We start from the raw sequence: 23,625 nt of genomic DNA on the forward strand, positions 1-23,625 counted from the left end.
TTGATGCTGGGCTAAATTTTGTCATCTTTAGTGACTGGGCTATGCAATTTTTTTTTTTATTTTTTTTTTCCTTTTCTGATTTGTCTGATTTTGTTTCTCTGTCCTAGGGCTGCGCATCCTGGAACTGGTATTACCCTTTTCACTACGCTCCGTTTGCTTCTGACTTTGAGGGTATTGCAGACATGCCTTCAGATTTTGAGAAAGGCTCAAAACCGGTAGGGCATCTCTATTTATTTATTTATTTATTTATGATTTGGCACCTCATTAGAAGCGTTCTACATCTGCTTGTTTAATTTCAACAGTTTAAGCCTCTTGAACAACTCATGGGAGTATTTCCAGCTGCAAGTGGAAATTTTCTGCCACCAACATGGAGAAAGCTCATGACAGATCCAGTAAGAGTCCTTGTTGTGTTCCTCTCGTTAAGGTTACATTGTCTTGCAGTTGTGCGAGCATGACTTGCTGCTTCTTACTTCAGGCAGGAAAAATAATGGAGACCAGGAAGCCACATTTTTTGGTAGATTGCAGAGATTCTTCGCAGGGGGGTTGGCTAGATGATCTCCAGAGGTCCCTTCCAACCCCATATCGTTCTGTGACTGTGAAGTGCCCTGCTACACTTTGTGTTTAAGTGGCATTTAATAAAAGATGTTTCTATTAGTCAAAGTTCTTTGCATCTTCCTTAGCTTTGTGTTTGCTTGCCCTCTGTGGAGTGCAGTACTACATGGCACTCTCAATCATTTCATAATTGCCTTCAGTGATATTTTTATTTTTATTTTCTCAAATACAGGAATCAAGCATAATTGACTTCTACCCTGAAGATTTTGCTATTGATTTAAATGGGAAGAAATATGCTTGGCAAGGTGAAATTCCAACTTTCGGGGGTTTTTTTGAGCTTTTTTTATTATTTTCTCAAATACAGGAATCGAGCATAATTGACTTCTACCCTGAAGATTTTGCTATTGATTTAAATGGGAAGAAATATGCTTGGCAAGGTGAAATTCCAACTTTCGGGGGTTTTTTTGAGCTATAGTATACTCACCTTAGTCTTAAAAATCTATGTAAAAATAGGAAGAAAATGGAAAATTATCTTAGTGAGAGAGTCACACAGGTAACTTGTGTTACTTGGTGTAAGGGAGAAGTATTTTACAGCAGGTGCATTTTTGAAAAGAAATCAGTATGAAGAACAAGTTATGATTCAGTAACTGATTTAGGATTGGCAATGATTATTAGTAATTTCAGCAGTCATTTTAGATTTGTTAATTTGTCCTGAACTAGATAAATCATTTTTCTATTTTTATCAGTCATACTGTGTAATTGTCTTTTGTCTCCTTTGCATTTAATTAATGGATCTTGTTCTGTTCAATCAGTGGCTCATTAGTACCTTGCAAAAAATGCTTTGGGGAATACAGAAATGTTTGGATGCGTACAAAGAATGAAAAAACAGCTACAGTATTTAATGTAGCTTCTTCTTTCTTTAGACAAGGTTAATTTTAAGGGTCTGCCAATTTTTGTGGCTGTTTACACTATTCGACCAATAGTGTAACATCTCAATTGTAGGTATAAATAATTATTTTGGCACAAAATGAAACACGTGAGGTTCCATCTGAGTGTAAGAAAACTCATTTTTACTCTGAGGGTGGTCAGACACTGGAACACCTTGCCCAGAGAAGTTGTGGAGTATCCTTGGAGATACTCCAAACCCAGCTGGACATAGTCCTGAGCAACCTGCTTGGGGCAACCTGAGCAGCCCATCACCATGAGGGTGGGGACTAGATGATCTCCAGAGGTTCCTGCTGGTTCTTCCCAAGTTCTGTGATTCTTCCCCCAAGACAGCTTGCCTATGTTTTTGAAATAGCCACAGTCAGACACATGAGTATCTTACTCGGGACAGTGTTCCAAAATCAAAGAGAATATTCCTAGGTATTTTGAAGCATGTTGCATAGCAGGTTTTCTCTTCGTAACCTGAAGCTCTTTCTTACCCCTGTTGTAATTTTGGCAACTTTACTTAGTCCTTTTGTCCAGTTATCAAACCTACAGTAATGGTTTAAGTAGCTCTCTCATGCTTTCAGCAGCCTAGAATATTGCTTTTGATTCATTTAATGCTTAATTGCATTATGAACTCTTTGTTCTGGATTAACATCTGAGTCTCATCCTTAAAAAACAGTCGTGAAACAAGAAATATTTCCCAAGCTGGAAGTACAGAGTATCTCTGTTGAAAAGCATCTAGTATATCTGAGATCTGCCTGCTGGTAGAGCTGGTGCAGACAAATACAAAACTATGAATATCAGCTTGGTAGAAAGCCTTTGCTGTCTTCTTGGTCAGGAAAAGCTTTAGCGCTCATGGTAAGGGAAGTAAAAATTAAAATAATTACTCCAGCTTCTAACCAATAATAAGGGTGACAGAAGTAAATATCTGAAGAATTTCTTTGTGCTTTTTTGGATTTTATAATAGAAGAAAACGTAGACTGGAGCATACCAAGGAAGGCTATTCTCCAGCTTCATCCAATAAGATTGAGCGGGCTCTGAGATGAGCTGCTCAGTGAGGGATTTTGATCCTGAGAGGAGCCTCCATGTTATCTTGGAGTAAAATTAATCTATCTCCATCTATCTATGGAATAAAATTAATAGCTGGTATGAATAGTCCCTGATGGATAATATCTGTGTCACCTCACTGCTGAACTTGGAGTGATTTCTTCCATTGTTGTCTCTTAATAATTTAATCTGAATAAAGTAGTGTTGAGTTCTGTCAGTTCTGTCTGTGGCAAATGAGACAAATAATGACTGTCTTAGTGAGCTCATCTTGTTCCTAAATGAAGCAGGTGTGGGTAGAGGTTACTGCTTCCCAGTGCCTTCCCAGGACTGGGGAGGGGAGGAGGAAGAGGATGGTGGGATGCTTTGAGATCAGCTTCCCTTTTCAACCTGTACTGCCACTGAACTAATTTTTTTTTCTAAACAGCCCGTGTGGTCACAACCTCTAAAACTGCAGGGTTTTCTTTTCTGTCACTGATGAAACAGTTGTTTCTCGGGGAAAGAATCTATTGGAGCTTTCAATGCTAGTGGGTTTTTTTGTTTTGTGGTTTTGAGGGTTGGTTTGCCCCTTTTTTTTTTTTTTTCTTTTTCCCAACAAGTGTGGAAAAAAATAAATGTTTGCTTTACTAGGTGTTGCGTTATTGCCATTTGTTGATGAGCGACGCCTTCGAGCTGCCCTGGAAGAAGTCTACCCTGACCTCACTCCTGAAGAAAGTAAGAATTGTGATATTTTGTTACAATTTGTTATTACTATTGTGTTTAACCCTAAATGAGCAAGGTATAATAGATGTTTGGTTGGATTGAATTGTGGCAAGCTGTACCCTCTTCTTCATGGACGGTGGCTGATAATTAGAATGATCCTTGATGGGTTTGTTTTTGTAGCTTTCGCTTTTCTTTTACTCAAGGAGACCGGGCGTAAGACTTAACCTGAAAATTAGATGGCAGCTTAATCATATGAAAAGCTTCTACCAGTATCCACTGTCAGAGTACTTGTTAGATGAATATGTTACAATCAAAAGAATAAACTGTTTCCGTGGTTAGAGTTGATGGTAAAGCTTGATAGGTGTATTGACTGTTCTGACCAGTAGGCTGCTGTGTCCAGTTACCTGTGAAGCTTCGTGTTAGCTTATATAGGCAAATGTATGTGTTACTTTCTCCATTGTACAAAAATAATAGCTGGTTCTTGTAGGTAAACTGCTTGGAAGGTGTGTGGGTTTTGGGGGGTTTTGGTTTGTTGGCTTTTTTTTTTTTTTTTTAACCCAGCCTTTCTGTATCTTCAACATTACCCTGTTCTCCATTCAACATATCTACCAATGAACACAGGATTCCCCTTTTACTGTCTGCCAGCTACCCTGGTGGCCAGAGACCTTCTTTGGGCCAGAGACACTGTCTTTCTGCTCCTCTCAGGGAACATTCAAAGCTTTCTCCTCAAATCACAATGAAGCTTTCCTTTCGTGGAGAAGTCAACAGGACGGTGTGCTGGTCTACTGTATTCCTTCCTTCCCTCTTTGCTCTCAACTCTTCATTCTCTTCATCTTCTCTAGGCAGAAGAAATAGCCTCGGTGGTGATGTTCTTTTTGTTGGAAAACACCATCCACTTTGTGACTTTATCGTAGAACAGTACAAGACCAAAAATACGGAGGTAGGTTCTACTTGTTCTTAAGGGAGTGTGTAAATGGGGAGGGTGGAGGTCTAATGAAGTGCTTCAGCTGAAAAATTATTTCTTCCCTAGCCAGTTGATATACCGCCAGAGCTGTGCCATGGCATCCAGGGAAAGCTCACGCTGAACGAAAACGCCGTTCTTCCAGATCAGTGAGTATGGGTTGGTTGATGCTAAAGGACATTTTCTTCAGTTAGGTCTGCATTTATTTAAGTAAAAATATCTTTGCTCCCACAATAAGAAATGTTGAACTCCTGACAAAGCAATGCATTGGACAAGATGATCTTTAAGGTCCCTTCCAACCTAGAAGATTCTGTGATTTAGTTCTGAGACTAAACGTGCTTTCCACTAGGTTTCATAGTAAGTACATATTATCATCTGCATATGTGAAACAACAAGCAAGTAAAACTTTCATTCTGTGATTCTATCTTTTTTATTTCAGATCTAGGCTTTTAAAGCAGCATCAGAAATCTTTAAAGCACTCTAATGTGTGTGTTTAATTGCTGATGAATCTTTTTTTGTGTGTTTGTCATTTCATCTGTGGAAGACTGATTTCTGTGTATTTAGTAACGTTTGAACTTTAATAGGTAAACAGGGCCTATACAAGTGATCAGTGGCCTTATTCAGTAAGGTCGTGTTGTTTTGGCCTCTTTGCTTTTGTATGAATGTTAATTTAATGCAGTCTGATGTGATGTTCAGTAGTGTATCCTGTTTAAAAAAAATCCAACCCAACAACTCTGCTTTTTACATGCTAATCTTAATTGCATTAAAGGAAAATCCAGATAGAGATATATTAGATATATTTTGCCATTTTCCATTTAGCCTTTAGCACTAAATTCAGGACTGTTACCAGCTACACATACAAAAAATGCTAATATTTTTTGTTTTCTAGATAATGCATTTAGTTTGAGAAGTTATCAACGTAATCTTCGCATTGTAGGATATGCTTTCATTTATCTAACTTTGCTTAGAGGCATAAGCAGGTGTTCAGTAACTCATTTGCATTAAATGCACAAACACTCTGGTTTTGTTGGACAGATAATGTATCCTAGGTCACACTCACTAATATACATTTCTCTATTCTTGTCATGGCTTCTGAAGAATATGAGGAAGTCAGAGCTGTTCTTGGAGGGAACAGCAATGCAGGCAAAAAGACTCTTCTGGCATTGTTTTCCCTAGATAGAGCCTGAGAAATGGGTATTTTTATTATTTTTTTTTTACCTAGAGAAGTAGTTTGGTAGGAATTCTGTGAAGATGGGCAGGCATTTATATTGCCACTTCAGAGTAAGTCTTACTTTCCTAAAAAGATTTGGGTCAAATTCAACCAATATGAGTGCAGCTTGTGGCCTCTGTGTGTAACGTGGGTCTGTGGCAGTTGTGTGCAGTGGGGGGAACAGAGAAATCTGCTTTCTGATTGACAAGAGTAATCTTCTCAAGCGTGTTGTTTGTCTGCTTGAATCTGCTTTGTCTGCTGAAGGGGTGAAGTTTTCTGGAGGAAAGAAGGAAAGGGTTAAGATGCAACTGCATATCAGCCTATGGAATCTCCGAAAGGAGATTCTTTAAGTGCTGTGTACAACAGCTACTAATATTTTAAATTTTTTATTTATTTTTTTTTTACTTCAAAGCCTTTTTCTTCCTAGTGATGTTTGTGCCTTCATGGTGCTGCATGTGTATCTGTCTCTCTGGTCTTCTGGTGCCCTCTTACAACCTCTTGGCTTCTGTAATCAAACCCTAGGGGTACAGGGAGGTTTCCAAGGTGCAGAGCAGTCCTAAGGTTTGTAAACAGCCTGCTGGGCAGTGAGGAGTGAACCCACTGGTAGACACTAGAGAATCCACACAGATCAGCTGCAAAACTGCTCACGCTGAGAAATAAGGATCCAGTAATTCTTACTGCTTATAGAAGTATTTGATTTAAGGGAAAAGCAAGTTAATTTTGAAGTCCCTTTTATGTGTCCCAGGCTTAGTTGACAGAGGAACAGGAGCGGTCGCAACAGGAGGAGTGGAGCAGATGGTGAGAAGTGTGTTACATCACATTTTGACAGGTTTTTCTCTTTACCAGGACAGTGGAGTCTCCTGTTCCAATGCTACGTGATCTTACACAAAATTCTGCAGTCAGGTGAGTAAACTCTGGGGTTTAATGCAACAGCCTACAGAACATGGCACTCAAAACTAATTTTATTCTGGTGTTTTGTGTTGTTGAACTGGCAACGGAATCCATCTCTTTATAAAATTTAAGCTTTTAGATTAAACGTTGCTAGTTTTCTGTGAGAATTGAGTCAAAATATTATGTTGTAACAACGTTGTGTTGTTGGATTAGGGTGGTTAAGCAGAGTATGCGTAGTGGTGTGCCCTGCAGGGATGTCCAAAATAGTCATTTCTCAGTGTGAGAAATGGATTGGAAGCCCTCCAGCTCTTGATTTTTGCCCCTTGGATTTTGATAATCAAAATATGTTGTAACAACGTTGTGTTGTTGGATTAGGGTGGTTAAGCAGAGTATGCGTAGTGGTGTGCCCTGCAGGGATGTCCAAAATAGTCATTTCTCAGTGTGAGAAATGGATTGGAAGCCCTCCAGCTCTTGATTTTTGCCCCTTGGATTTTGATGCGTTTTTACTCCTAGCAATTACCAGAGCACGCCTGAGAATATAAGTTTAATATCTTTAAGAAGTCAAACAGTAATGCTGACTTTGCCTGAATGTGATGTTTGGGAGAATAACAAGGAACTTCATAATGAATAAAAAAACAATGCATGGTTTCCAAAAGTAAATATTGTAATCACAGAAGATTTTAATTACTCTTGCACTTGACAGCAAATTTCTGTAGATCTAGCATGTTGTATACCATTGTCACTTTGGCACAGTATAATAGGTATGTAATGCCTGAGCCTATAACCTTTCACTTCTTGAGCCACATAAGATACTTGAGACACTGAAAATCACTTGTGATCTGTCTGCATAATTTTTTCCTCCAAGGAGGCATAACTTGGTTCAACTGGAACAACTGCCTACAGGCAGTAAGAAATGCTGAGTTGTGGCTTCTCAGGATATTGTAGAAAGGGTGTTTTGAAAAGGGGATTTAGTTGCTTTGAGTGATGAGTTAAAGGTAGTTTTTAGCTTTGTTTTACGCTTCTGTCTGTTTCTCTATTGCGAGGATTTCTCTTCCTGTCTTTTGAGATGGTATGAGCAGTCATGATTCTGTTCTTCAGTTCTTGGGACTTTGGCTGAATTTTCTGAGGGACCATTATTCTCTTTCCTTCGAGTCTCATTCATTCTCTGTGCTGAAAAACAGATATATTTCGGCTGGAAGAGTGAGATTATTCCACTCGGTTTTTGCTTTTATCTTTCTTGGCATCCCAAGCATTTTTCTGTATCGAATGGTAGAGTAGTGAGAGAGCTGGGATCAGGCTGGTGCTGTGTACTTCAAACATGTCCCTGGTGGGACCTACCTGAGACCTGGATACTTAAACCAAGAGATTGGAATTGCTAGGGGTGTGGGTGTGTTTTCCCAGAGCACACCCAAACCGCTATATAGTGCGTTGTAGCAGTGGAAATTAAACTTTCAGACACTTTTTGGCCTAGTAATACTGTCGCTCAAAATGCAGGGTCTGTGAGATGCCACTAAAAAATATGTGTATTCCCCTCCACGAGAACTGCATGGAACTGCAAAAGCTGCCTTTCAGGATAAAAGCTCCCTGGCCCAGGAAATCCCACTTCTAAGTTTTGCACCCTTTTGACCAGACCACATAGCAAGCTGATATCCTTCCTGTCTGTATTGTGGCAGCCTTTGAACTTAACAAAGTACAATCAGGGCTTTGACTAGAGGATTTGTACTCAAGGGTCTGCAGAAGATGCTTTCATTACCATACGTAGGACTAGTGTCTAGAAAACAGTTCAACTTTCTTTTAGGCTGGCTGTTGATACAGGGAAGGAAAAAGATCACCCTGTGGAAAATAATTGAGGCATCCAAGTCCAATATAGTCAGTATGTCCATGTGCAAGAAATGGACTTTGCGGTTTAAATCAGGGGTTCTTGAATCTTATCTTTTCTGTGTCATACATCACTGTTAATAAAGCAGCAATTACTTTTTAATCTTGCTTGTCTTAATTATCAAGTAAAATTAATCCTCAAATACTTTCTTCCAGTATCTCTTTCAAAGATCCACAGTTTGCTGAAGACTTTGTTTTCAAGGCTGTAGTGTTACCTGGTGCAAAGTAAGTATCGGTTGACAGTTTTCAAATAATTCCGTTTTCTTTCGTTAGTCTGAGTATTTGCTCTGATAAGTATTTATGGAACTATTTTTAATGTTAAGGAAACCTGCTCCAGTTCTGAAGCCAGGAGACTGGGAAAAAACCAACAACGATGGCAGGCCTTGGAGACCACAGCTTGGTTTTAACCGAGACAGAAAACCAGTCCATTTGGACCAGTCGGCGTTTAGAACTTTAGGGTAAGACCAGCAGTGTTGTTACTGACTGTCTTGCTGTGATGACTATGCTCATTTATTGCTTTCTTTTGTTTTTTTTTTAAATTAAAAAAAAAAAAAAAGCAACACCGCAAAGGGGGTGGGGGTAGACTGTCAGAGATTAGGTGCCGATGTTCCATGTTGGAAACTTTGGCATCTGAGACTTAAATTCAGTATTGATGAAAAGTGTGTGTTACTATAACTGTGCAGTAATGCCTTGCATTCGTCATGATTTTGGGGGGGCATTTCTAACTAGCTTTCCCACTTCTTTTTGTCAACTTGTTTGGTGGTTACTTGCTTGAAGTACAGAAGGTAGAATAAGAATATTGCACACAAATGATAATTAAGACTACTACGAAGACAGGATTGTCTTTTATGCTTTAAGAACAAAGACATTTTAAAAACCCACATATGGACTATGTGTTAAACCATACAATTCCTTTGATTGTCACTTTTCAAGGCATTGCCACAGTCAGTTTTTATTAGTTCTTCAAGAGTCCCAAGTAACTTTCTCAGGTGCTGCAGTGTAGTACGAGAATGCCTCTAAGTGCAGGATGAGAGAATGAGCTGGGGTTCCTTACTAACAGATAAAATGAAATGTTTTTCCTTACTGGGGAGGGCAAGGAGCCACATGTTTATCGGTGCCAGAAAAAAAGGCTTTTTAAACGAGGTTGTATTACTAGCAAATAAAACTCTGTGAGCAACTGAACACAGGTGTCTCTTTAGGAAGAGAAAATACTTTCTTCTTCATCTTATGGTTCTGGAGGAGCTGGAAGGAGAAAAACCAACACCCTTCCCTCCATTCATGTGTTGGAAAGTGTAATTGTTCCAGTGCTACACTTGGAACCATATCCTGTGCTTCCATGTCATAGTTATTAAAAAAAAAAAAAACAACACAACAAGCAAAAACAATATGTATAGCTGTGTTACTGATCATGTCTCATTAAATTGCTGTCGAGGGTGGTGGACACCACGTACATCAAAGTCTTAATGTGAATGTAGATCTGCACAGGAAAAGCAGCCATGGTCTGGCAAATACTGGCATGCTGATATTTGCCGGTCCCGTGTCTCTGTCAACTCTAATTAGTTTTTACTGAACTCTTAGACAATTTGGAGGAAATACACGGGGCGTTTTTCTGCTTATTGTGGCTTGCTGTAGAAACTTCAGACTTTTTGCTGGGACCAGCTCACAGAACGTGTACTTTGTGGTGTGCCTGGGACCCTGATCTGTACGCTTGGGCACATCTCCACTGCCACACTGGAGAGAGCTGGGGCGTTTGATGGGCTGGGTAGCAGCTGTGCTGTAACATGGGGTTCACATTCTTTTTCCTTTCCATTTCTTACCCATAATAGCCACACGATGCCAAGGGAAAGAGGGATGCCAGGAATGTATGCCAACGCAGTACCTCTTGGAAGCTACGGGAGCCCATACACCAGGCCGCTTCTGAGTGGGCAGCAGCAGATTCCTAAATTGTTGTCAAGTAAGTGGGTTCTGCTTTCTGAATTTCAGAGTTTGAAAAATACTACGATTTCATTTTGATCTGTTTCACAATAACGAATAAAAAGTGGATTCAGGCATCCGTTTTCATTAACCTTGTGTTGCTCTTCTCTAGCGCTCTTTCTTTATGGAATTGCTGTAGTGAAATGTACTAAAATGTAATTACATCCTTGTAAGTGGGATCCCACTTTGATTATTGTGCTCAGTATTCGAATGCAAGAGGAAAAATAGCACTTTGTCTACGAAGGGATCCTTAGTGTCTGTTATCCAGAGTGTATTCAGTATGTGGCTGAATCTCAGCATCACCAGCAGACTTAGTAGAAGCTTGGTGCTTTGTGTTCGAAGAGAACAACAAGAGGAGGATGCTGGCCATAGAAAATAACTGATGCACAAGGTGTGGTGGAAGATCAGGAGATACTGTAGGACAGACAGAAGAGCTGTGGTTTGTGCCAAGATGGGTGGCAGTGTTGACCTGCTGGAGGGTAGGTATTGTCTTCTGCTGCCCGCGGTAGGTGTTGCAACTTCGGGCAAAGAGGTAGTAGGAGGTGGTCAGGAGGTCAGGGATGACAATGCTGTTGGCTTGGTGAACAAGTGGGTCGCTGGAAGTGGTAAGATAAATCCTGTGTGACCTAGAGCAGAGTTCTTCTTCATGGGAAGGAGTGCCTGTATGAAGGGCTCCCAAAAGGAACAATAGTCCTGTCTCAGCCTGTGATCAGGAGCTGCATTTCTGTAATGGTGGGAATAAGACAAGAGCAAACTTGGCTAAACTGCCTAAAAAGGTCCTTTAAGAAGTTTTCACTGTTCAGCTGAATCTTGCAATATTGAATTATGCAAGTGTTTGAAGCTTAAATAGCTGACACAGGTAAAGTTTGAGCTCCAACATCTTGTCACATATAGAAGACCAGACCACTACCGCGTAGCAAAGCTGTCAGCTCTTTTTGTACTTGACTTGTGTTTTTGTTGCATATGAAACAACAAATAAATAATATCGATGGCCGCTCTGAATTAAACTTAATGTCCAGTCCCAAAGTAGAAGAAGTGCAGTTGTGTGTAGGGGGTGCAGAAGCTTTCTTGTGCAAAGAATCAAATTGGTTTAAGTGGAGAAACAGATTGAATACGAGATCCTGGAGCTATTAACTTTGATTAAAAGAAAACAAGTGGTTGTTTTTTGTTTTTTGTTTTTTGTTTTTTTAAATGAACAATAAATATGATCTAAAAAGAAGAGTTCGGGGAATGGAAGAGCAAAACTACCAGACAGCCATCACATTTTTGTATTAATCTCCAAAAAGAAAGTCTGCGTGGTTTTGGGGAGAGAGAAGGTATTTGTGAGCCGTCAGACCCTACGCTGTTGTTCAAGTCTTCTGAAGCTTGAGTCTTGATGCCGTGTGGGAAATACTTATTTCAAAGCAGTTTTCTCTGCCTTACATACATGGAGCTGATCTTGCCAATTAAGTACTTAAAAAGCTCTTGTCCTCGTGGCATCTGAGCACCTTGTGTTGTATAGGAAGCACTCCATGTGCAAAAATATGCCCCAATGCCATCATTCTTTCAAATTGAGGAGGCTTGAATCCACTGATCAATATGAAATCCCAGTCCATCTGTTGGCCTCAGAAAAACTGTCTAGTGGCTTTCTTTCACGTGTCCCTTCCTTCCCTCATCTTACTCATCCTCAAATTGCCTCAGGCATCCCCAGTTGCTGTTCTTGCAGGTGTGCCTGGCAAATTTGAAAGCAAGGCTCTTTTTTGCTCCCTTTTTTTCTTTTTTGCTCCCTTTTTTTCTTTTTTGCTCCCTTTTTTTCTTTTTTGCTCCCTTTTTTTCTTTTTTGCTCCCTTTTTTTCTTTTTTGCTCCCTTTTTTTCTTTTTTGCTCCCTTTTTTTCTTTTTTGCTCCCTTTTTTTCTTTTTTGCTCCCTTTTTTTCTTTTTTGCTCCCTTTTTTTCTTTTTTGCTCCCTTTTTTTCTTTTTTGCTCCCTCTTTTGCTCTCTTTTTTTTTTTTTTGCTCCCTCTTTTGCTCCCTCAGTTGAGAAGCTGATTCCTGGCACACTGTTTTTGCGGGAGGCTGCAGTGCAACATGCTGCAAATATGTTCTTTGTCACTTAATTTCACTGTGTTTCTTCTCCTCTTCCACTAATGATAGCAAGCTGTCTTAGGAGATAAACTCCTAGGACTCCTAAATTAACTTCTGATTTAAACTGGCTGCAATGTGAAGTCTTTACAACTAGCCACAGTGGTGATTGACTTATTCAATGCCAAGTGGCTGCATATGTCTTAACTCCTCTTTTACCAGGTGGAGACCCTGGTAAAAAGGTTAAACCCTTGCTTAAACCTTTGTTAGAAGAATACCTCCAAGTGTCAGCCCAAAATGTCTGCCTAAATCAGCCTTTCTCACGTTCACACTGAAGGATGCTGCTGGAAATGGAACCACACTTGGACACCATGACACATCCTGGATTGTGGATTTTGTGGCTCAAATGTAAAGCAAACCTGTCAAGGTGGGAGCATGTCAGCAGCTCTCCGAACCTCATAGCAGTAGGAGGGGGCCATCTTATTGAACACAAACAGTCTGCATGGGCAGTGCATTTGCTCTGATGGAAATTCGTGGTCAGAATTGAGCACATGGGCCAATTCCACCCAGATAGCCTTCTGTCTAGGAGTACCAAAAGGTGTTCCTAGATCATAGCTATCTTCTTGCCTTTTGCAGACACCCCTTTCAGTTCAAGCACAAATTTCTGGGTCAAAGCACAGATATCTTCAGCTGGAAAATAAATTAGAACAAATGGGAAGGCATATGCTGAGTTTTCTCAACGGGTCAGGTGATCTGTTGTGTCAAAGTCATGTTCATCAGCTCCATAATTTTTAGAGAACAGCTGTATATTGTGGCATGACTGGATTGGGAAGCATCACACATTCCTGAAAAACTAGAGCTGATGCGGTTAAAATTCCCACATTTTGTGGGATTGTTACAGAGCAACTTTGTCATTTTATGGATTATGTTTTGATGTGTATGACGAAGTAAAGCTAGACTCCAGAAGGGCAATGCGGTCAGCCAAAGTGCTGTCTCTTCCTCAAGAGCCTGCTGTGGGTGTTCCTTACTGTTGTTCTCTGATTTGACTTTGATGTGCCAATTTTCAGTTGATGAATAATTGTCTGTGCTGATAACTTGGAGAGTCAAGTGCAGCATGGCAGTACTCTGTGAATGGCATATTTGGTTTCTGCAGCACAGGATATCTGATTTATGACTTCATTTCAGTCAGTAAACTTGTCAATTAGCTGCATTTGAAAAGTGATTTTTGATTAGTGCAATCAGTAAACACAAAATCTCCTCTTTGATTGCCATACTGATTAGATAAATTGTTACTTGAGGAGCTGCTAGAGAAGGCAGTTTATTTGGCCTTATAGGTCTAGGAAATGCCTAAGTTTTGAAGACTAAAGAAAATATTAATTGTCATTTCTTCTCCAATTTTGTGCTTTTTTGAAGTGCAATTCACCGCTCCAGCCTTCTTCCCTCAAAGATTGTTCTCTGTCAGAGCAACACAAATGAATAGTAATAAGGTGGCTTTAAAGAAATCATCACAGAAACATTTAAACTCTTTCTTAAACCCTTCCTTTGAGCTGCAAAAACATGTGGTTACGGCAGGAGAGCCGGATCCTTCCTTTATCAGGTGGAAAGGAAGTGATTAAATAGGACACAAGTTTTTAACTGACCCTTAAACAGGGGTCTGTATGAACGGGAAACACCAGGGCAAGACCAGCAGCATCTCCACTGGGTTTCTCACTAGAATTACCATTTGACCTCAGCAGTGGGATGGAAAAATGTGTCAATAAACTTCAATTAAAATGTGAAGTTCTGAGCAGGGGAGGGTCAGGGAGGGGGAGATTGTATTAGTCTGTATAATTGTTCGGGTACTTGGGTGTCGGGCCTAGCTCAGCCTGCCCGGAGGAGAAGGGTGGGGGAGGCATCACCATTCTTCTCTGTGGAATACAGGGGGTTTATTTCTGGAAGTTTGTGTCTCCCAGCAAGCGAAAGGAGAATTGAGACAAGCTTAGGAGACCTGCAGGTCTGGTTACGGTGACAGAGCCAAACCCTAGCCCTGGTTGTGGTGACTGCAGATGAGGAACCACAGGTGTTGGTAGCTACAGATGGACTGGTTTTGTGCCTCTGAAAATGTTATTAGCAGAGTACGGTTCTGCTGTGGTGGTGCTGGTGTCTGCAAAGCTTCGAAATGAAATGTTAGACTGAACATTAGGAAGGAATTTTTCACAGAGAGAGTGGTCGGGCATTGGAAGAGGCTGCCCAGGGAGGTGGTGGAGTCACCATCCCTGGCTGTGTTCAAGGGACGTTTAGATGTGGTGTTGGGGGATATGGTGTAGGGGAGGACTTTGTAGAGTAGGGGAGATGGTTGGACTCGATGATCCCAAGGGTCTCCTCCAACCTGAATGATTCTATGATTCTCTGAAATTATTAGAAATGAAAAGTTGTTTTAGGATATTGTTTGGATTGAAAGCAGTTACACTCTGAGGCTTTACCAATTAATTTTTTTTTTTCATCTTTCTACTTTTTTTTTTTTTGTTCTTCAAGCTTCAGTTTAATGTCATTTAATCACTTGTTTTCCTCGGAATAGCTCAAGACAACATTGTGGGACTGAGTTTTCTTGCTTCTGTGAAAGGTTTGAGTCCAGGCAGGGCCATTACAGCCTGCTGACAGTCCAGAGCCAGGAGAGAGGTGCAGATTTTTCCTCTGTGTTTGGGGTTTGGTTTTTTTTGTTTCGGTTGTTTTTTTTTTTCTCCCCCCTTTTCAAATTATCGCAAAGCTTTAGTGTACTTGAATATTGGCAGTTTAACAGGGGGTTGCTGTCCCGTTGCAGCGCAGCCATTAGACAGCTTCTGGAACCAGCTGTTGAAATTAGGTCGCACTTAAACGCCATTGAAAATAATCAAAGGTGTCACTGAAACTGAAGCTTTTGATTGATACACAATTTGAGTGTTGTGGGCTGACTGGGGAGCTATTGATTAGCGGTTTCTTTTATCCTGTTTACTGACCAGTTTATTTAGAAGAACAACAACCGTTTAATTGCATGTCCTGTTAAAGCAATGTTGTTACTGCTATGTCTTTGTAAAGAGTTAGTTTGGGTAGAAGAAACAATTGAAAACTGGGTGGTCCTTTTCACTGCAGTTTCTTATAACTGAAGTGATAGGTCTCTTGGCCAAGTTTTTACCCAAAAAGGTTTAATTCAGTCTGATTACATTATCTGACAGATCGTTAATAGGTTTTTATTATTATATTATCAGTGTCTAGGTTAACTTTTAAATGTATTTTTACTACCTTTAAATATTTAATTCCCTACATATAGCTATATTTATAGTTATGTATTTAAACATGAACAAAGTGGAACTGTTTATTATGTGCTCTGGTCATTCTTTTAGTTTGCTTTATAGAATAACAGCCTAATGAGAGGGAAAACTGCACATACTTTAAATATTTGTTTCTCACAAATGTGGTGTGTTGTAATGATGACAACAGTGTGCGTGTGTGTATATGTAACTGTATTTTTTCATGTAGTGTAGTGATGAATGTATTTATAAGAAACATAAACCTTAAATCAAGCCATTCTGTTATTATGGTAAGAGACATGGTTTTGCATTTTTAAGTATTCAAGAGAGCATACCTGTGAAGTGTCCAAGCACAAACCAATGCTAGTAATTAAAATTCATTCTTCTTACAGCTTGAAGTTTATTTGACATATTAAAAAAAAAAAAGTTGCCTTTTATTAATTAATACTGAACTTGCTACTGATGGACATAAGGGCTCCATCAAAATCATCAATAGCAATCAGCAACTTGGTGAAATGTGTTTCAGAGTATATCCAGTTTGAGCTTTTCTGTTCGACTTGAAACAAGTCCTCGGGCATGTCTAAGTGTAAGTGGGCACAGTTCTTTAAGTATACTTGCTCTTTTTTGTTTTAACATTTTGTTTTACCCTCTAGATCTTAGACCCCAGGAGTCTTGGCGAGGTCCTACGCCCTTGTTTCAGCAGACCCCACAGAGGTAAGGCAAGAGGAACTGAAGTTTTGTAAAATGTGCCTGGGGGAGGCACTTGGTTCTGCCAGGCTTCACAACTTTTTTTCCTCTTTGTTTTGAACTTTGTTGTTTGAATTTGTTTAAATCATACTGTATAGCAGGCGTTTTTTTAAGTTAATTAATGTCCATGATTTATTTATATTTAGTGAGTGCACTGTGTGGTGTTCATCCTTTAAAAGTCTTGAGTACTTTGTATTAAAAAAAGAAGGCAAAAACACTTTCCATTAAAACTCAGACTTCAAAATTAACTTTACTGTTGGTGCTTTGGTACCATTCTTGGTTCTTTGGCCTTTATCTTATTGAAGCTTTTGAGATACTATGAAATTGAACACAGAGAGCTTAAAACTGCATTAGATTTTGGACAGGCTAAACAAATTTCTTTTTAGGAGGGCTGTGGAGCTTAATGAGGCATAACTAATGGTGTTCTACTTTTATCATTTCTGTGCCGCAACCGCAGCATTAGTACAGACTAGCCATTGATTCTTGCTACAAACCTCTTGAAGTCCTAATCAGCTTCTTTGGTACAAGTTTTTCAGGCCTGACAAGCCTATTGTAGGGCAGTGTCACTGTAGGTCAGTAGTTATTAGTTGCCACTGAAAACAGTTTCTTTAACTACTTAAGACTGAACTGAATTAAATGCAGAAGGGACTCAGGGAAGGATTATGGAATCTGCAGTCCAATAAGTGCCATCGAATAGAAAGAATGTGACATGGTTTGATAATAAGGGATGTTTTACATGTGTTTCTTCATTGATAGGTTGCGTGTCCTTAAGTTGGATGGACTTTATAAACTCCAGCATACCTGTGAAAGTTATGAATAATGATATTTATTTATATTTATGAAGGAATATGTGAGATCATTGAAGTTTCTGCTCTGAAGCACAGCTTTTTTTTTTTTTTTTTGTATTTGGGAATGTTAGCCATTGAAAATATCAGCTTTGGGAGAATTTATTGAGCTCTCTGCAATCACACTTTCCATGGCAACCATTTTGATCCCTACTGAAATTAGACCGGTTCCCTTGTCCTGTGCCACATCCATGTGAAATATGCCATTATACATGAATCTTGCATTACAAACTTTAATATTGGTTTGTCCGTGGGAGTTGCTATTCCCACACCTTAATTAAATCCAGTTTATATAGTACCATTTTGTGAAACACTGCTACAGGCCTGTAACTCGTCATTACTTTTCCAATACTAACCTTCTAGCATTTTACCAGGCTGCTTCTTGTTGCAAAGTGGCAGAGTTTCTTAATTTGCATATAAACAACTTATTTCAGCCAGAAATTCTGTTTGTTCCTCACTTGAAATTGTTCCTCACTTTTTAATTGTAATAATCAACTGTCTCTCTAATCAGAATCCTGTGATAAGGTTGCTGTGCTTCGTTTGTGCTAATATTTTTAGAAGTGAGCACACACTGCCTAGGTACAGGTAGACAGTGTTCATGATCCAACCTGTGAACCTGTTCAGTGTGCTTCTGGTGTTGGGGTATCGACCTCATTATTCAGTTCCCAAACTGGAGGAAACTGGTATCCCCTAAGGCAACTCTAAATTGAAAGACTTAGAAGACATCTTCACTTAGAAAATAAGTTTTAGAGAAGCTTGGAGAATGCTGTTCTAGCTTCCAAGCGACAACAGTGTATTTACAGTGCTTTCTCTCCCTGATGGTGCTTTGTTAGACCTCTGATGCTTTATGAAAATCACTAACTTGCCACTTTCCTTGCTGAGGATTAAGTAATTTTGCAATGTTCTTGGAAGGTGTCTGATGTGGGGAAGCAAATCGAACAGGTGCTTAGGGCTGATGGTGAGTCAGTTGCCACACAGAGCTAAGCATGGAGACTCGAGCCAAAGTTTAAACAGAAACATAAAGATAGATAGGCTTGGTGCAGGAAAAAATGGCTGGACCTGTTGAACTGAAACCCCCTCGAGAGGTTTTTGGTTTGCCAGCTAATTCATGGGGAGCTGTCAGTTTGCTTTACTGCTGCCCCCAAGGCTGTCCCCGGTTGCTGCTGCAGCTTCAGGTCCTCCACGAGCAACAAGGTGCCACCAGGGAGAAGGGCAAGGAATTTCTGTTCTCCCTCACCTCTGCTCCTGAGAAAGTAATTGAGGGGAAGGCCAGCCCCTGCTCCAGCCTTTTCAGATGAAGTGGGTTGGTGGGAGGCTACAATATCCTTCCTTGGTTTGTGACATCAAGCAAGGAGCCCTGTCCCTGCCAGGAAAGCTTTGTGCCATTGTGCTGTTCCAGGGACAGAGGGTTGCAGCAAGGGGCTCAACTACCTCTTGCTTCACAGGCCTGGGTGGAGGAAAACCTAACAGCATAAAGCAACTTCTTAATTATCCAGGTGGTCTTGCTTCCTACATAAGAATTTCACTGAATTTCACTGAATTTCACTGAATTTCTAGAGTTGGAAGGGACCATAGAGATCATCTAGTCCAACTCCCCTGCTGAAGCAGGATTGCCCAGAGCTAGAGCATGTTACTCAGGACTGCATCCAGGCGGGTTTTGAAAATCTCCAAGGAAGGGGACTCCACAACCTCCCTGGGCAGCCTGTTCCAGGGCTCTGTCACCCTCACCGTGAAGAAGTTTCTCCTCATATTTGAGTGGAACCTCTTATGTTCCAACTTGTGCCCGTTGCCCCTCGTCCTCTCACTGGGAACCACTGAAAAGAGTCTGGCTCCCTCCTCCTTCAACCCTCCCTTGAGATACTTGTAGGCGTTGATAAGGTCTCCCCTCAGCCTTCTCTTCTCCAGACTAAAGAGTCCCAGCTCTCTCAGTCTCTCCTCATAAGGGAGATGCTCCAATCCTTGAATCATCTTTGTAGCCCTACGCTGGACTCTTTCCAGTAGTTCCCTGTCCCTCTTGAACTGGGGAGCCCAGAACTGGACACAGTACTCCAGTTGTGGCCTCACCAGTGCAGAGTAGAGGGGGAGAATGACTTCCCTTGACCTGCTGGTTACACTCTTCCCTATACAACCCAAGATACCATTGGCCTTCCTGGCCGCAAGAGCACACTGTTTACTCATTGTCATTTTACTGTCCACCAGGACCCCTAGATCTTTCTCTTCAGTAGTTCTTACTTTTAAATGCAGTGATGCAATTCAGCGCGCAGCAAGTCAAACCGGTGGGTTGCCGTTGAACAGGTCAACCTTCAACACGGCCTGTCCAGGCCCTGGTCTGACTGGGCTGCATTACTGGAGATTGCAGATTATTTCATGCTCTTGGGGATCTGATACATTTCAGAGGTCCTATCTGGTTTTGCTACACCGTTTCCTGGCTGATGGAAAAATTTGTAATCCGGTTAAGCAAATCCTTTTGCTTAACTTGCTCGTAAAAGAGGCTGAGTTTGGAACATAGAAATGTTTTACTGTGTGAAGTTTCCTGAAGTTGTATTTTTAGCTACCCTGTACCTATATGGTTTAGTTTAAGACATAGCTCTGGACAGTGCATTTGAGTAACTCTGCCAGTGTGAACTCCTGTGATATTCCAAGTGGCACAATTCTTTTTTTTTTTTTTTGTTAGCCAAAAGGCACAGCTTTGCTGTGTACAAATCTCCACCCTCAGGAAATTTCAATTGCCAATTAGTACATCCACTAGACAAACAGGAAGTCAAGTGCTGTGAGGACTATAATTTCCTGATTTGTGTTCATGAGATGAAAGTGTTAAAAATTTTGTTTTTAAAAATAGTACATAGTTATGTGAATTAAGAACATCAAAAAGGTGTAAGCTGCGTTTCTGGCTTTAGGATCAGAAAATACATTGCAGCTTTTTTTCTTTTCTTCTTCTCTTACTAGATTTATCCTCTAGAATATGTAGTGGTTCTAACTGAAAATCGCCAATTTCACTCTTTCAGGTGGCCTCAAAGCAAAAATGCCCGAACATAATAGTGATATTAGTGTTAGTGCGTTTCATTTCTTAAATATCCCAGCTTTACTCTAAGCAACACTTTATTAAAATAAAAAGATCAAACTGTACCAAACACATATTTATATCAAATGAAATTTGTGTCCAACTTTCCCGTTCCAGGCACGTAGCAAGTGTTGGCCTGTGGTCATCAGATGCTGGTTATCACAAGCATGTTAGCAAGGTTGTAGAGACAGAATGACTGTTGCTGAAAGTCCTAGAGCTGGGGCTATATAAGTAATTACATGTAGTTTTCCTCGAGGCTGAGCAGTGTATTCTTCCTGGAAAGTCTGTGATGTTTTCTAGGAATAATGAGGGGGGAAAGAAAGTTAGTACTCGAAATACTTAATCAAGAGGAATATCATACTTAGAATACTGAATTTGAGTGTTTAGTCCCTGAAAGTGTAACGTACTATTCACTTTAAATACAGTATTCCTCCTCCTGATGAATGATTAGGATAATATTGTGCATTTCTAGACATACCTTTGAAGATAAAAATAAAACCACATAGTTCAGTATTGCCACTTAACTTTTGTGTATGTTCATTTTTGGTACATGCATTACACATCATATTTACCAATTACATATTTTTCAGGTAAGACTCATACGTTTATAAACAGCAATCAAGTTCTTTCATTACTAGAGATGGTGGTAGGAGTTTTTTTGCCTTGTTAAAATTCGAGCAGGTCTTAATCTGACCAGGTGAAGCAGCCGTTTTGCAGTCTTTACTGTGAAACCAAAAGCAATTTGCGTCTGAAATCAGAAAGCCTTCATGTCCAAAATGCCTGTTTTCATTCCTTTTAATAGTATTCAGTTTACCTGTCTTGATTCCCACATTGCCTCTGCTCCAGCTGGTGAAACGTGTGTTTAAAAGTCCTTCCTCTCCCAGCGTCACTTCCTCAGTTGCTCCAAGCTCAGTTTGCCCAGCGTTGCCAGAGCAGGCTGTGAATCCTCCCTTGGTCTAGAAAGTCATCCCTCCTCCCTGAACTGCACCTGTGTTGGAAAGAATATATCAGCCTTTGGGTAGGGTTAGTTCTCCAAGGCTGAAGTCCTTCCAGTTTAATCCAGCAAATACAGGCAGAGGCTCTTTGAAGATGTACAAAGTACCTTTCGGTGCAGCAGGTAAATAGGGAGTGCAGTGCTGGTGCTCTCTGCTGTCCCTGGCTCTCAGCAGGCTGGCTGCACGCCCTTGGACTGGCTCTCTCTTAAACAGGGATCCAAAAATACTAACTGTCTCCACTATCCAGTGTTTTTCCTTTACAACAGTATCTTGTGCTGCAAACCATAACTGCTATGAATTCTGTAAGGATTTGAACCCTTACCCCTGCTCGGCTTTAAAGACTGTATCATGGCTGTATCATTTTTCTAAATATTTCTAATCAAACAATGATTGGATGTGTTATACCTGTTGCTTTATAATTGTCACGTTAGAATAGGTACTTAAAGGCAATTAAAACATTTCTTGCTGTTAGTAATCTAGGATGGCAAACTACATGATAATGGATGTTGAATTTGCGTTCCCATATAAACTGTACACCAAATGTCAGTCAGTCCATGCCAATTAGTGCTTATGTTGCTAGGTCACCGTGGTCAATTGAAAACGGCATCAATAGAACTTGAAAAGGTTTCTTCCCGATCAGACCTTCTGACATATTGAGCAGAATAATGGATGGGAAAAAGCAGCCAAGGCCCCTACCCTAGATTCAGAATACTCACAGTAAGAATTCATTTGCAACCTGCAATTAACTAGAAAGAATGGACTCCCAGAAAGAGTCTGGACATTTAGAAAAGAAAGCCTCATTCTCCTGTATCGCGCATGTTTACTCTTTGGATGGTGTGTTACGTTTAGCTAACTTGGGGATATCTGGGGTTTAATCTACATTCAAGATCAGTGCGGGTGAACTGGCAAATTTGCCCCTAAAATAAAACACGGACAGAATCCTTCCAAGGAATGTGAAAAGTCTCCAGTTTGTAAGATTGAATTTGCTGCTTGTGATAGTACCTAGCTCTGTAGCTTTCGAGCTGTGGTGAAGCAGTGAGCAAATGTGGCCTTTTGGGAGGAGAATCTTGGAAGATTAATTTTTTTCCCCCCCACCATTTGTCCCTGACGACTTGGCCACCTGCAGTGGATGTGACAGTGTTTAACTCGGAGGCAAATCGAGCCATTTATCGTACGAGACTCTAGGAATTGGGATTTTGTGGTGTGGGACTCTCTCTAGGAGCTACAGGTCACGCTGCGGTGTGTTTGTTCTTTATGCAGAACTGCTGGGGCTGCTCCTCTCCTTGCCTGGAACCGCATGCTGCAATCCCAAAATCAGTTCCAGCCAAACCAGTACCAGGGGCTGGGTGGACCCATGAATTACCCACAGAGACCTGACGACCGGATGGACAGGGGAAGACAGGTATGAACACGTTGCCCCATTTTGCATGTCTTCTCCTCCCGAGTAAGGCCTTCCTTCATGTGTGGCTGTGGAGGGTGAATGTGGAGGAGGTAGGTGTTCCTGAGCTGGTTTTAGCCCAGGAGCTGTGTCACCAGTGAAAGCACTGACAGGTAAGCTTCCCAGCCTTGTCCAGCCTCTCTCCACGTGCAAACAGCCCCTGCCACGACTGTGCCACCACTGCTTCTCATTCAAAGTAGATCAAACGTGCTACCAAGTCACACACTTCTTGCAGCCTGAGGAAACGTGATCTGGAGGCAAGTATGTCAACCAGAGTCTTCGTCTTCTGTAAAGAAATCTTATCACCTGCACATTTTGAGGATAAAAGGCTTTCTCCCCAGTATGTTCTAAATGTAGATGCCTACAGCTTCATTAATTCTTCCTCTCAAATGGTTATTGGCTTTCTCTTAGCTGAAAAACTACTTAAATGCAAATGCTAGACTCTAGTAGCCAGAGAAATAAACATGTCTGTGAAAGTACATGTGAAAATGGCTTTGTGTGGTTAAATGAGAACAAGGGAACGTGATAGGAGAACCTCATACAAAATTATAGGTGAATTTGTCATCAGTTTATGAAAATGCCACAGAATGAAAATACTTCTTGAAAGCACCAGGTGAATTTGCTTACATGATTTTTTTTTTTGGTACTTATGTGTCCCCAGTAAAAATACAATCTGCATATACTCTTGTACTAGGAAATTGAGTATTTGTAGTGTTACGTACTAGTTGGAAATACATTTCAGATACCTGTATTAAACTTTAAGTTCTGCTGCTGTTTTAGTAAGCCAGAACTATTACCTAGATGTGGGAAGGTTACTGACCAGTGGCAGGGAAAGAGGAGGAAGAGCGCTCAGCTGCTTCGTAACAGCACTATTTCCCAACCCTTCATATGGAAACTAAGGCACAAACTGTTTGAAATTTGCCCTCTGTTGGGATCTGGTTCAGCTACCTCTCATAGACATGCTCAAGACAAAGTCACTCCTTAGTTTTCCTTTTCTTCTTCCCAGTCTACCCATCTCCCCAGGCAGGGCGGAAACGTTTGTGTCAGAGGGTACAGCAGGAGCACAGTGAG

General features: G+C 40.6%; 1 protein-coding gene across 1 annotated transcript in view; it reads left to right on the plus strand.

The window, feature by feature from the left end:
* XRN2 (5'-3' exoribonuclease 2) overlaps positions 1-23,625 on the plus strand; it is a 73,106-nt gene that overhangs the window by 23,350 nt on the left and 26,131 nt on the right. The window contains exons 18-29 of the mRNA XM_014962510.1: positions 108-215; positions 303-392; positions 785-857; positions 3,157-3,240; positions 4,071-4,168; positions 4,259-4,338; positions 6,246-6,302; positions 8,325-8,393; positions 8,492-8,626; positions 9,995-10,122; positions 16,122-16,182; positions 22,377-22,518. Of these exons, the coding sequence (XP_014817996.1) occupies positions 108-215; positions 303-392; positions 785-857; positions 3,157-3,240; positions 4,071-4,168; positions 4,259-4,338; positions 6,246-6,302; positions 8,325-8,393; positions 8,492-8,626; positions 9,995-10,122; positions 16,122-16,182; positions 22,377-22,518 (1,125 nt within the window). The remainder of the gene's footprint in view (positions 1-107; positions 216-302; positions 393-784; positions 858-3,156; positions 3,241-4,070; positions 4,169-4,258; positions 4,339-6,245; positions 6,303-8,324; positions 8,394-8,491; positions 8,627-9,994; positions 10,123-16,121; positions 16,183-22,376; positions 22,519-23,625) is intronic.

This window comes from Calidris pugnax, unplaced genomic scaffold, assembly GCF_001431845.1.
Source record: "Calidris pugnax isolate Ruff unplaced genomic scaffold, ASM143184v1 scaffold147, whole genome shotgun sequence".
Classification (NCBI taxonomy): domain Eukaryota; kingdom Metazoa; phylum Chordata; class Aves; order Charadriiformes; family Scolopacidae; genus Calidris; species Calidris pugnax.